Here is a 14,740-nt window from a genome sequence, read left to right as displayed (position 1 = left end):
CATTCACTGCTCCTTTGGGAATAGAAGCAGGAAAAAAGCTGCTGCTGATCACAAACTGAAGGCATTGTATAGATGAGGCTACTCGCCTGTGGGGGTGGAGGGGAGATACAACCGTGTAGCCACAAATCACACGTTGGCTCAGTGATTGGATCGTCAGTGTCCATATGGGGCTTCTGTGCGGTGTTGTCCGTATGAGATTTGGTTCTGGACTGGAGATGCTGGAGGGCTAGATGGAAGTAAGCAACACTGTAGGCCCCGAGGGGAAGTGTCAGAGAATAGGACAAAGGGAGGTGGGGAGAGAGAAACCAAACTGAGCCTGCAGAATGAAATCCCAAAGCACACGAAGAAACCTAATACCAATGAAGATGGTCAGCAGACTCAGCAGCTGAAAGCTGAACTCACTCCAGATGAAGTCAAAATACAAGAACAGTCTGAGAAAGACTGTGTCCCTGAGCTCTTTGGTGATCTAAGTTGGTAAATAGTATCCATGTAAAGAACTAGAAATTGTGAAATAGACACGGGCAGAAATATAGTCACAATAGGGGAGTCTTAAAAAGAACCAGTTACACAACTCAGAAATTTTGAAACCCAGCGAAAAATAAGTAACCTACAAACAAGGGAAGAAAGAATTGCTGCTTTAAAGGTAGCACTGAGGAAGTCAAGAGAATTAAAGAATGGAAAGTTGAAAGTGTGGGGAAAAGAGAAGAAAGGTAAGAACCGGTAAGGGCAGAGAAACAAGATATTAAATAAACTGTTTACTAAAACTTAAGAAAAAAAAAATGTCTGTTCCTAGTGTCAAGAGAAATAAATGAAAATGAATCCCACTTAGATACATAATAGCAAAACTGCCGGAAGTCAAAGATGATAAGAAAATCTTAAGAGTTGTAAGACCTAAAAGACATATCAACTAACAACTTATTAACAGCTAAAGTTCCCAAAAAAGTAAAGAAATAATATCTTTAGAATACTATGGGGAAATCATGATCCACCTAGAGCTAACCTTGCAAAAATAATTGTTCTGAGTATGTGAAGGTCCATTTTTACTCAAGCGATGAACTAGATATACTGAAGACCCTTCTACTAAAAGATTCTAAAATACTGAGTAAAAGATGAATAAAACAACTTGAAATGTAAAACGACCCTTGTGAGAAAGTAAGATAAATCCTCATAAGTGAAAGAAAAAAGAAAGAAGAAGGAAAGAAAGGAAGGAAGGGAGAAAAAGAAAAGAAAAGAACTATAGCATGGATCTAGCATGGTAACCTTGTATTTAAGTTAGGGCTTCCATAGGGGACAGTTGCCAATGGCACAAATCTAGACCTTTGGCTTTAACAGTTATTTTTTTTTCTGGAAACAGACAAGTCATTGGATCTCCAGGAAATAAGGAATGGAATGGAGATTCCCATATGAAGCCAGGATCTACCTCAGTGAAAAGACACATTGGAAAAAAATCCACCCCGAAAAGGCAGATCTCAAGGAAAATTATCTGTCCTGGCTTTGCCTGTGAGTGGAAGGAATTAAAAAAAGCCTCCCCTGTATCATGCTCAATGAAAGAAGCCAGACACCGAAAAATGCTGGGTGATCTCATTATCTGTGGGCTCTGAAGTAGTCAAATTTACAGGAGCAGAGTGTAGCAGGATGGCTGCCAGGGGCTGGGGGAGGGGAGATGGGAGGGGATGGTCAAAGGGTGCGAAGGTACAGCTGGGCGAGATGAGCGAGTTCTGGGAACCAAAGCATCACGCTTCTAGCTAGCAATGCTGTGTCATTGTGTACTTCAAACTTGGTAAGAGGGTCGATCTTACGGTAGGTGGTTTTACCCCACCCAGAATAACAGTAATGGTAACCATGATGGTGCTAAAGAGTTAGAATAAGAATAGGGATGGAGGGAGACTTTGGGAGAAAATGGATGTGTTTATGGCCTGATGGTGCTGATGGACTTACAGGGGTCCTTACTCCCCAACTCACTGAGTAATATATACAACTGTTTACATATCAGTCATACCTCAGTAAATTGGGTTAAAAAAAGACTCCTCTGAGAATTTAAAAACCACAAACAGGGGCCACCTGGGTGGCTCACTGGGTTAAGCCTCTGCCTTCAGCTCAGGTCATGATCCCAGGGTCCTGGGATCGAGCCCCGCATTGGGCTCTCTGCTCGGCGGGGATCCTGCTTCCCTTTCTCTCTCTGCCTGCCTCGCTGCCTACTTGTGATCTCTGTCTGTCAAATAAATAAATAAAATCTAAAAAAAAAAAAAAAAAACAAGACCACACAAATAGCCCTTTATGGAGGGTCAGGGAGCCTTGCCCTACTGTGTTTCTAGAAGTGACCCCCTCGCTTTGGTGCTATGTTTTTAATTTCCCCACACAAACTGAGCTCCTAGCTGCCATTGCAAGTTTCCAGTCCCGATCTCCACTAGACCGGGACAACTTTAGTCCATATTAGCACTGTGCTTCGGTTGATTTCTGGTTTACTGAGATGTTTGTTTCATATGGGACAATAGCTTTATTCTTATGTCTTTCTTTCAGTGTCATTGCTGTTTTTTTCTTTTCTTTCTTTCTTTCTTCCTTTTTTTTTTTTTTTTTTTTTTGAAACAGAGAGGAATGAAAATATCTTGCTCTAGTCTCTGGCCTACCTACTACCACCATTTGCTTTTTGGGGGGCGTCTATTCAGATTAAGAAAGTTCTGGATCATGATAGCTGTTGAAATTTATCCAATGTTTTTCTGCCTCTGTTGAAATGATTGCATGATTTCTCTCTAACATTTTGTTACTATCATAAACACTGACTGATTTTCCAGGGTCGAAACTACTTTGCCTTCCTGGAAAAAACCCAAGTTGGTCATGATGTAATAATATTCTTTGTATACATCACTTCATTGTTAATATTTTGTTTAGGATTTTTACTCTGTGTTTATGAGTGACATTAACCTAAATGAGTTGGGGAAAGTTTTCCCTCTTTTTACATTTTCTGGAGAGTTTATGTAAGGTTGGAATTATTTATGCCTTAAATAATTCACCAAGGAAGGTATCTGACATTTGAGTTTATTTTTAAAATATTGTGTAAATTTTTAAAAAAGATTTTATTTATTTATTTGACAGAGATCACAAATAGGCAGAGACAGGGAAGCAGGCAGAGAGCCCAGGACCCTGGGATCATGACCTGAGCTGAAGGCAGAGACTTTAACTAAACCACTGAGCCACCCAGGCGCCCCTATTTTTAAAATATTTTAAATAACAAATTTAATTTAATAGCTATAGAGACTAGTCAGAGTTCTCTATATTTATGAGTTAATTTTGATTATTTGGTTGTTGTAGGAATATTTTCAGTCTATGCAAAATTTTAAATTTATTGACATACAGTGATTTTCATTACACATGTGCACTCTTTATTTTTAATGCCTCTGAGATTCTCTCTTTAAGTCTTGTTGCTGGTAATTTATGGTTCACCTTTTTTGTTCTTCATAAATCACCATGAATTTATCAATGTTATGAGTCTTTTGAAGAGGCAACTTTTATTTTATTTTCTGGCTCATTTATATCTAGTCTCATATATTTTGTTCTTTTCTGCTTGTTTTGTTTAATTTACTGTATTTTTTTTAATTTCTTGAAATGGATATCTAGATTATGACTTTCAGCATTTCTTTTTACAATGTCCATTTAAGGCTATTGATTTTCTTGAAATCATGGCTTTAGCTGCATTCCACAGATTTTAGCACTTCATATTTTTATTAACCTGCATTTTTAAAAAGCTATTTATTTCCATTGTGGTTTCTCCTTTGGCCCATGAGTAATTTAGATGATTATTGTGTAACTTCTAAATATTTGGGGATTGTCTAATATACTTCCACAGTGGTCAGAAAACATATCATATTAATCAGCTCAAGTTGTAATAGTGATATATTGTAGATTGGGTAGATTAAACAACAAAATTTATTTTCTCACTGAGAAGGCTGAAAAGTCCAAGATCAAGGTGCTGGCTGGGCACAGTTTCTGAGGAGAGCTCTCTTCTTGGCTTGCAGACAGCGGCATTTTCTCTCTGTCCTCCTACTGGCAGGAAGAGAGAGGAAGCGCTCTGGTTTCTATTCTGATAAGGGCGCTAACCTTCTCATGAGGGCTCGAGCTTCATGACCTCATCTAACCCTAATTACCTCCTAAAGTCCCAAATACCTGCATGCTGGAGATGAGGGCTTCAGTATAATAATTTGGGGAGGGATTCAGCCGTTTAGTTCATAGCACATACTGGGTAGTCTTTTAATCCCTTGATTAACTTGCTTCTGTTTTACTTAAGATTTATACTTCTCTCTTATTTAAGATTTAAACTATACCATTACATGTAAAACAATTTTTATATAAATTTGTCAGTTTTGTGTTCAAGGTTTTTCCTAGTTTCATGATGCATTAAAATTCTTTCTTCTTTTTCACTTTGGAACTTTTTAAAATGACATGGGAATTCACCTGTTTCTTGCAAATTTGTGGGAACTTAACCACAAAGTTAATAGGATCTAGTCTCTCTCTCTTTTTAAAGATTTTATTTATTTATTTGACAGAGAAAGAGATCACAGGTAGGCGGAGAGGCAGGCAGAGAGAGAGAGGGGGAAGCAGGCTCCCCGCTGAGCAGAGAGCCCGATGCAGGACTCGATCCCAGGACCCTGAAACCATGACCTGGGCTGAAGGCAGAAGATTAACCCACTGAGCCACCCAGGTGCCCCAGGATCTAGTTTCTTTCTGGAATAAGATCTTTTTATAATTTCCTAAAAAGTTATTTGCTTTAATCAAGGTTTTCAAGTGTGTTAGTTTTCTATATTCTTTTTTTTAAAAAAAAGTATGTATTTGAGAGAGAGAGAGAGAGAGAGAAAACACAGGAGCCAGGAGAGACAGAGGGAGAGGAAGAGAGAGAATCCCCACTGACTGTGGAGCCTGATGTGGGGCTTCATTCCATGACCCTGAGATCATGACCTGAACCAAAATCAAGAATCAGCTGCTTAACAGACTGAGCCACCCAGGTGCACCAATTTTTATATTCTTATTAAGCTTTACCTTCTTAATTTGTCAGGGGTGTAGAGAAGTATTTTATAGCTTTAAAAAATTTTTATTACTTATCCTTTCATTTTTCTTGTATGTAGGAGCTGTACTTCATATGTATTCATGCTTTTTATTCAGTCTCCATACTTGAATGATTATTTTATGTTCATTGTGAACTTTTGTCCTCATAAGTGAAAATTTTAAAATTTTTGTCCCATATATTTGTCTCGAATATTTTTCATTTTTAAATTTTTCCTCTTATTTATACAAGTAAAATATGCTTATTATGGAAAATTAAAAATCAAAAAATCTGAAAGTCACCTTTAGATTAGCACTATTTTTTCAAAGAACTAACTTTTTCTAATAAATGCTTATTTTAAGAAAAATCGGGGGAAATACTGGTAAGAATGAAGAAAATAAAAATCCTGTCACTTAGAGATCATCACTGTTAACATCTGGATGTATAATTATGCAGACTTTTTTCTGCATTTATAAATGCATAAAACAATATTATATGGTATTTTTATCTGTTTTCTAATAAAAAATGTCAAATTTGTTTCTATGTCAGTAACTATACTTCTACTTTGTTTCTTAATGGTTGTTAGCGTTGTACCGTACGAGTATACGGTTATTTATTTTACCCCTTATTGCAAAACACTTTGATTATTTCCTTCCAATTTGTAAAATTTAATTTTTTTCTTTTTGCTATTATAAACTCTTGGAGCAAACATCCTTTTATGTCAATTTTAAGCATTTTAAAATTGTTTCCTCGTGAGCTAGCTCTACAGTAACTAGTTAAAAATCCATATTTACTAGTAATTATATACCCATACATTAAGTTAACTATAATGTACAACTTTCCACTCATCAGAGGGGCAGAGATATGGTCCGGTACTGGTATACGGGTAGGAAGCCAGGCACTCTCACATGCTTCTACTGGGAGTGTGAATTGAGAAACTCTTCCTTGAATGCAATTTGGAAATATATATCAAACAGCTACTCTGGTTTTTCATTTTTGCAGATGTTTCATGAGAAAACCTGATTTTTCCAAGATCTTATTGGAAAGGAATCACATTATATATACGTGTTGTAAATCCAATCCTAACAGAGAAGAATTTTCTTAGGGATATTCCAAATAATGAATCCAGGTGCCCTGAAAATTTCCTGAAGTGTGCTTTTAAGCATTTAAAATTTCTTTCGACACCCATATAAATCATCCTTGTCTTGGGGCTCTACTTCAAACCAAACCCAAGCTTTTACTATGGATGGATGGTGGAACTCTAGAATGGGCAGAACTCTGCTTCTCTTGTACTCTGGGCTTTCCCAGATGCGTAGACCTTTGAACACTTTCCCGACATTTCTGGCCTCTCAGCGTTAGGTTTCTGTGTTTTCCTTGCATCTAGCGGTGAGGCGGCCATCGCCCTCGGGTCTGCGCATGGATGTCCCGAGAACTGGAAATCGTGTACCCTCTGCCCGCTGCATGTGGTCTCACGGGACGCTTCAACTTGCCCTGTTGTGTTTTGGTGCAGGTGGCACACGGGCTCTTGGGGCCCCTGCTCGGCCCCCTGCGGTGTGGGAATCCAGACCCGAGAGGTGGACTGCCTGCACCCTGGGGAGTCCCCGGCCCCTGCCGCGGAATGTGGAGATGAGAAGCCGCATGCCCTCCAAGCGTGCAACCAGTTTGACTGCCCGCCTAGCTGGCACATTGAAGAGTGGCAACAGGTAATATGGTGGCCTGGGGCCCCCCTCCCCCACCGCCGCTGTGACCGTTGAGCCCTGACCCCCTCCTTCTGCCTTCTCAGTGCTCCAGGACATGCGGCGGGGGGACTCAAAATCGAAGAGTCACCTGCCGGCAGCTGTTAACCGATGGCAGCTTTTTGAATCTCTCCGATGAGTTGTGCCAAGGACCCAAGGCTTCTTCCCACAAGTCCTGTGCCAGAACAGACTGCCCTCCCCAGATCACCGTGGGAGACTGGTCGAAGGTAAGGGCCATTCCCCACCTCACGGCCCCTCCTCTTTTTTGCCCCATCTTTGCTTCAGACTCCCCAAGATGATCCGGAAGCATGTGGTTGGGGTACGTGACCTGGCAGTGGGGGAGGAGGGGCTAGCTGACATCGGGAATCATCTCGACAAATAGGAAAGGGCAGTTGCTGGCATCACTGAACTTCCCGAGCCCTGCGTTCAGTGCTGGGCACGGTCAGACCCTTTTACTCTCATGTCATGCTACCGCCCTGCACGGGCGCTGGTAGCAGACGTCAGGTCTGTGTCTTCTCACTGGTCTTTTCACGTGCAGACGGGTGGTGAGTCCACGCCCTGCCCACTCTTTCTGGGAACAGGGAATGTGCAGTTGCTGACTATGTGTCATCAAAGTAGCGTGTCCGCCCGTGCTTGCCTTTGTGTCTTTGCGCGTGTCCTAGCTCTCAAATCCCGGATCCAGGTCTGAGCGTCCCTCTTCTGCGAAATCTTTCATCTCCTAAAACCGCGCAGCATTTCCCACCTTTAACTTTATAATGACCTATAATTTTTATTGTGTTTCATTGGGGAGCTACTTCCTGAATGTGTGTATGGCTTAGAGAGTCCGTGCGGCCAGTGGCCGTGAGATTGCGGACAGGTCCTGGAGCTCTGGCAGGCTCCGAACAGGTAAATATTCTTCCCCAAGAGTCTTTGCAAAGTCAGAGAAATGAAAAAGTGCTGTGGAAGGGCGCCTGGGTGGCTCAGTGGTTAAGCCACTGCCTTCGGCTCAGGTCATGATCTCAGGGTCCTGGGATCGAGTCCCGCATCGGGCTCTCTGCTCAGCAGGGAGCCTGCTTCCTCCTCTCTCTCTCTGCCTGCCTCTCTGCCTACTTGTGATTTCTCTCTGTCAAATAAATAAATAAAATCTTTAAAAAAAAAAAAAAAAGAAAAGCTCAAGTCTGCTAACAAGGACAAGCAGATCATTCATTAGGAGCATTTTTGCAGGGCTGGGGTGTCTGGGTGGCTCACTCGGTTAAGCGTCCGACTCTCAGTTCTGGCTCAGGTCAAGATCTCAGGGTCGTAAGATCGAGCACGGAGTGCTCAGTGGGGAGTCTGCGTGCAATTCTCTTTCTCTCTCTGCCCCTTCTACTCGTGTTCTCTTTCTCTCCCTAAAATGAATTAAAAAATAAATAAATCTTAAAAAAAAAAAAAGAAAGAAAGAAGTCTTTTGCAAGGAGAAGCGAGAGGCGACATAAGAGCAGAGAAGGTTACCCACGTGAGCTGGGTCGGACCTCAGACTGTCAGTTTCCCAGGCAACCACTAGGCAGGGCACGAGCGACTTCGCAGTCACCCCCAGAGATCAGCCCGAGCGCAGTCAAGACGTCGTCCCCCATCCCAGCCAGAGCTGCATCTCTAGAAATGCCCCGTCTGGGAAGCAGGGTGGGCGCACACACACGCTCAGGGAGGCGCAGCCAGCCTCAGCCTTGGAAAGCAAAAGCTAATATCCAGACTCAGGCCCCGTCAGGCACACGTTGGGTTTCAGCTTTTCTTCTGCTCGTTGAAATTTCTTGTCCTTGCAGACTTGCTTTGCTTTGGCAGAGGCTCCGATGCCAAACCACCACCCTCTCCAGAGGTTTCTGCCAGACGCGTCCTCCTGCCACGGGCTGGCTCGCTCGGGGCGGCCATCCATCTCGCGGGGCTGGAGGAGGCCTCTGGATGCTGGAACTGGCCACTAACCCTGGACAGAGAGAGGCTGAGGAGCCACGCCAGAATTCCCATTTTTCAGCGAGCCAGACCTCTCCGCCTACAGCGGGGAGCGCCCCCTTTGCCAACACTAGGTCTATTCATGGCATGTGTGGGCTTTGTTCGTGCGTAGGCTCCTTGGGTTTTAGATCTGTACTCGGTTTGGGGCAAGAAGAAGCCTTCGATTCTTAACACTGCATTTCAAGTTCTAAGAAAGGAGCCCTGACTCCTCTACGGACCGGTCTTCCCCAACGGTGGACTTCTGGGAGGCACGGACCCCTTGTAACCTGTTCTGGGGCCCCATTCCTTGACGGAAATCCAGTAAAATCGTTCCTTCTCCTTTACTCTCTGTGCTTTGATGGCGGTTTTGACCATTTTTTTCTACCTTCATCACCCTCCTTCATGAAGTTTCTTGGTGTTTTTTATTTTTCCTGTTTACTTAACTACATCTTGTCGACTGGTCTGTCTTCCTGCAGATCTCCAAAAAGCTCAGTATTTGACCAGATAGATATTTGAGGCGTAGACTGCATTGTTCTCCTCCACAGCTGATTCTGTGTCCTGACCTCTTCTCTGACTTCTCTAGGTAATTCTCTATCTCCACCAGCAGTCTCTAACCTTTTGTCCAGTACAGTGCCCCAGCTCTCCAAACAGCGGCTGTCTCCCAGCTGGGAAAGCCAAGAGACAGCCTCTTCGTTCCCAGCTGGCTCCCCACCTCACTCCCTGTCTCTGTCCGTACGCCACCATCTCTCCAACGCTTGTGGTCATGTCTGACTGCTTCAGCTCCTGTGTTCAGTTTCTGACACCTGCTAACTCTTCGGTGTTTGAAATTTATCCACATGCTAAGTAAAAAGGAGAAGATCTCTTTCATGAGAAACTTTTACGAAGAACAGCTCAAGCTGTGTCCTGGACACGTGGCTTTATAAATATGGCATTCTAATTTCCAGTAGGCTTACTGATTATGACTCACGAGAATGAGAGGGGGCCGGAGCCCCTCCGTACCGGCTTGTAAGAACCGACTGTAGTCTCCCACCTCGTGCTCAAGGACATCAGGTTGATAGCTTGAAAATAGCCGTGATGGGAACATTGACAGCACAGACATGGGCAAATGTTACAGTTAGTGCTGCTTCCCCTAGAGCGTGGGTCACACACACGCATGCACACACACACACACACACACACACGCTCCTATTGGTAAGAGAGTTCCAGCTCACCAATGGTCACTTATGATGGAGATGATCTCAAGAAGTTCCTGGGTCTGGACTCCTCTTCACAAAGTCTAAGAACCTTGGTTGGGCTCCTCCAAGGTATGTTTTATCTTCATCTCCATAATTGGCAGTTGGTAGAGGGAGGAAACATGTGGCCCCTCTGAGCCCTCGCTGAGACTCCAGTCTGTCCGTCTTACCCTGTGGGGCTTAGTGCCTTCTCGATCCAGGTTGACGGACCCAAGTGCATCAGGGGCTCCTTCTGTGAAGAAAAGCATAATTGGCTCTGCAGGTTTATCCTAACATCTTCCTTTTATTTTTTTATTTTGTAGTATTAATTTTGAGTTTCTTAATATTAATAATCTTGTAGGTAACCACTCTTCTACTTGAATAATAATGTCTTTTTAGACCCCAGATAACAGTTTACTCTTATATTTTGACCTACCTGAAATATACCCAGCGTACCCAAGTCTACACGCTTCTCTGTTTCTACTTATTTTAAATAATACACACACACACAGACACACACACACAGACACACACATACACAAAAACACAGACAAACACACATACATACACACAAAGACACACACATACACACCAAAGACACATGCATACATATACAGACACACAGGCACACTTGAAGACACACACACATACACACACAGAGACACACAGATACACAGACACACACACACAAAGACACACAAACATACATACACACACACACATACATTCACAGACACACACACACACAAAGACACACACATACACACACAAAGACACACACACACACACACAGATATGCCTTATTTTCTTGCCTAGATCATAGCAGCCAGAGAGAAAGGACCATCTCTGTGTCTGTGTGTCCCACTTGGTGCTCAGTAAATACGTGTTGACTGAAATAAAGACACATCTAAAACCTTCTTCTCAACCGAACATGCATGCTGCCACTGCCTCATGTGCTCAGTCAACTCATCAGCACACACTGCCTGCACACTGCTGTGTAGACGACCCCTGGGCCCTCGGGACCTGAGTCAGCCAAGAATTTGATCTAAAGTGAGCTCACAGTTTAAGGGGGCAGACACAGAAAATTATGTAACAAGCCCAATAAAGGGCTCCCGTCTACAGCACTGCATGGAAGTCGAGGGGAGACCTCTGTGTCTGTGTGGGTCCCAGGGAAGTGCTGCAGAAGATGAAGCCATAGAGTTGGTCTTCGAGGTTGAGCGTGGGCTGGGTGGAAATGAGACCAAGGGTGTCCAGGCAGTGACAAGAGCGCACATGAGCCTCCAGTGGCGAGCTTGTCAGTCTGGAGATGAGGATGCAGTAGAGAAGGGGAAGATGAGATGGAGAGGCGAGATCTCAGGCAGACGGGGAAGGACCGTGGCTGTTTGTCCTTGTCCCTGTAGTGGTTGAGGACACTGAGGAAGGTTTCTGAATAGGGAGGTGAGATGTAGCATTTTTAAGCACACAGTCCTGGCTGTGGTGTGAACAACACATTGCTGGGGGAGGTGGGGGAAGGAACCAGAGCCTGTGAGGGCTTTTTAGAGGAGGTTGGAATAAAACCAAGAATAAGGAAGCAGTAGAGTAGAGAATAGTAGATAGTGGTGGGAAAGGGTTAGCAGACGTGGTGGGCAGATTTGGTGGCTGAACTCATAAGAAAGGAGCAAAAAAGAGGCATTGGTCAGTGCATAGAGCTGGCATCATTTTCAAAGGGAAGGAAAAGCACATGGGGGCGTGGCTTGAAAGGGAGAAAAAATGAGTCTGTATTGAAGTGTGTGTGGTTTGAAGCCTATGAAGGCATCCGTGAGGAACTGGAGCTCAGGAGACATCTGCGCTGAAGTTAGTTTTGGGAAGCATCAGCATTTAAGCAGTAGCTGAAGCCACGGGAAAGAGAATACTGGGATAGAGGAGCGTCTGTTGTCACCGGAAAGTCCTTTGAAAGTAGGAGGCTTCCAGTGAAGCGAAATCAGGACAGCAGGGTGCTTGGGGAATATCCATCCCCAGATCCTTCACCCTGATGGGGATGAAGAGCGACAAACTTCCAGTTATAAAGGAAATGAGTCCCAGGGATGAAAGGCCCAGCACAGGGAATAGGGTCAAGGACATCATAATGACTTTGTGTGGTGGCAGGTGACTCCACGTGTCTCTGTGAGCATTTGGTGACACATGTAGTTGTCTGATTACTCTGTTGCACACTGACGTGCATGTAGTATTGTATGTCAACTGTAGTTCAATTACACACACACACACACATACACACACACACACACACACAAAACCAGGAGCAATCGGGGTCACCACAGGAAAGGAAAAACACAGACAGCCACTTTAACATGAGTGATAGGTGTGGGTGAGGCCAAGCCATGCCTCGTAGGGGGAACCGGGCAGAAGCTGTAAGTTTTGCAGCCGGGCCAACGGAAAGAAGGTTGGAGAGCAGGCCAAGAGCCAGGGAACACAGAAGTCAATGCTACATTGCCACCTCGGGGTATGAGACCCATCAGTGACCCTGAGAGAGGACGCTGGGTCCCAGGCTGTGGTTGAGTACGAGGAAGATCATGCAGACCCACTGGGGCCTTAAGAAGCCTGGAAAGCATGAGGGGAATGCATCTCCCTAAGGGCTGAAGAAACATCTGGCAAACCCACCACAACTGTAACCCAAGCTGAGAGGACTCAGAAGGGGAAGGGAAGGGATGCTCAGACCCTTGGGAGCAGAAGGCTCTAGAAGATACACATCTTGGAATTGTGGCCAAACTGTTGACTACTTCTCCTCAACACCAGAATAAGGAACAGAGAATGCAGTGACCTTGAAACACTGCCACCTCCTTATTCTCTCCTAAAAGTTCAGGGAAAAAAATTATTTAAATAGGAGCATCAATAGACCCCGTGCAAAGATAGTGTGAGATGAAAGTATCAGTAGCATAGCAATGTCTTGAAAATTTGGCAGATGAAAATGTAACTTGCTCTTCTGAAATGAGCTAAAAGAAATTAAGAAATACATAGGAACAAATCAGAAACAGAAAAGCCCCAAAATGAGTTGAATAGATAACGGGGATGTGAGGAGAAGGAGCTGACGTGGTTCAGGAGACAACCAGACAACTCACAGGAGAACTTCACAAGGGGAGAGTAAACTAGAAAGAAGTGTAATAAGAGAAATGAAAGACAAGAAGGAATTGAAAATAAGCAAAGGAAAATAGAAAGAATGCAAGTAAAAATAACAGATATGAAAGAGAAAAAAATCCAAAGTGTATTATTAGAGTCCCAAGGAAAGAAAATGAAACAATAGCACAGAACTATAAATAAAATCGCCATATAACACAAATCACAATATCAAAAGGGCACATCACAGCCCCAGAAAAACGGACCCCCCCATGATCAATATCAAGACAGCTTCTGCTAAAGTACCATATTTTAAAGATAAGGGAAAACGTGTTTGTGTATCCAGGGGAAAAGACCCATCACTTACTAGGACAAGAAAATCACATTAGCATCAGACTTCTCGACAAGACCACTTCATACTAGATAGCAGCGGAACAACATATTAGTGTACTACAAGAAGGAAAATGTGACCCGGGATGTTAGAGGTGCCAAGGTGACCTTCAAGTGTATCACAGACAAACTTGCAAAGTTGCAGAAACCCAGGGTATCTTGTTCCTCTGAGCTCTTTCCAATAGAATCAGATTTCTGTAGAATAAATAGTAGAAGCTTTGGATAAGGTTGCTGCTTTGTGAATTGTAATTAATGGCACTGATTTGGTCACTTCTTTTCTTTCTGAGATGGGAACATTCTGTAGTGGCACCCTGACTTTGAACGTAGGTGACACAGGTCAGGTGAGCCCTCCATCCAGAGAAGGGGTTTACAGATGATGCTCCCATTCATCATGGAGAGAAAAAATATCATATATTTTCATTAGAAATGGCTTATGAGTGGAGACTGGAAATTATGTAAGTCACTGTTATATGAAGCAAAATTTAAAAGTTGGTGTTAATTTTTGAGGTGCCTAGGTGGCTCAGTCGGTTGGGTGGCTGACTCTTGATTTCGACTCAGGTCACGATCTCCAGGTACCGGCATAGAGCCCCATGTTGGGCTCTGCGTTCAGTGGGGAATCTGAGATTCTCTCTCTCCCCCTGGGCCTCCCCTTGTGCTCTCCTTATAATACATAAATTAATACATCTTTAAAAAGAAAAAGGAAATTGACATTAATTTTTATTACATGGGAAACCCCTAGATGATGATTTGATTTGGTTAAACAAACAAATCATAACTCGGTAAATGGTAATTTTAAGCTACTTGTTCAAAAGCTTACAAAAAGCTTTTCTCTGTACTGAAAAATATGAATAGTTTAGGACTTTCTGTTAAAGATGACAATAAAGGATTTAAAAAAAAATTCCATTCCCCTCCTTTGAAACCCAACAAAAAACCCACAAGGAGCATGGAAGCGAGGGAACACTCTGTCTTCAGTGAACAATGAAATGGCCAAAATCCCAAGCTATAAATCATGGAACACACCTGCCAAAGACCGCCAGATCTGGGCCAAAATGAGAGGGAAGGCTGGGAGCTGGCAAGGATCCCTCGGGGGCTGAGTGCTGGGTAGCTCTCCCTAGGCCGACGTGCAATAGTCCTCCAAGGCCCGTTAAGGGCCCTCTGATGACAGAGGGCAGACAAAAGCTAGACCACGAGCTGCCCAGAGAACACCCCTGCGGAGCCGTGGGGCAGGGGACACTGAAGGAGACATGGCATTCGCGGGCCTCCTAGCCAAGGAAGGCTTCCAGGGCTGACGTGGGGGGAAGGAGAGTCAGCAGTTGCTGCGTTAGTGCGCAGTGAGC

General features: G+C 43.7%; 1 protein-coding gene across 1 annotated transcript in view; it reads left to right on the top strand.

The window, feature by feature from the left end:
• Nucleotides 1-14,740, top strand: part of ADAMTSL3 (ADAMTS like 3) — a 339,169-nt gene that overhangs the window by 245,655 nt on the left and 78,774 nt on the right. The window contains exons 17-18 of the mRNA XM_045067215.1: nt 6,546-6,738; nt 6,819-6,998. Coding sequence (XP_044923150.1) covers nt 6,546-6,738; nt 6,819-6,998 — 373 coding nt within the window. The remainder of the gene's footprint in view (nt 1-6,545; nt 6,739-6,818; nt 6,999-14,740) is intronic.

The sequence above is a fragment of the Mustela putorius genome, unplaced genomic scaffold, assembly GCF_011764305.1.
Source record: "Mustela putorius furo isolate JIRA1106 unplaced genomic scaffold, ASM1176430v1.1 tig00003875_pilon_pilon_pilon, whole genome shotgun sequence".
Classification (NCBI taxonomy): Eukaryota; Metazoa; Chordata; class Mammalia; order Carnivora; family Mustelidae; genus Mustela; species Mustela putorius.
Note: the sequence above shows the minus strand (reverse complement) of the source record. Positions and strands in the feature narration are given on the sequence as shown.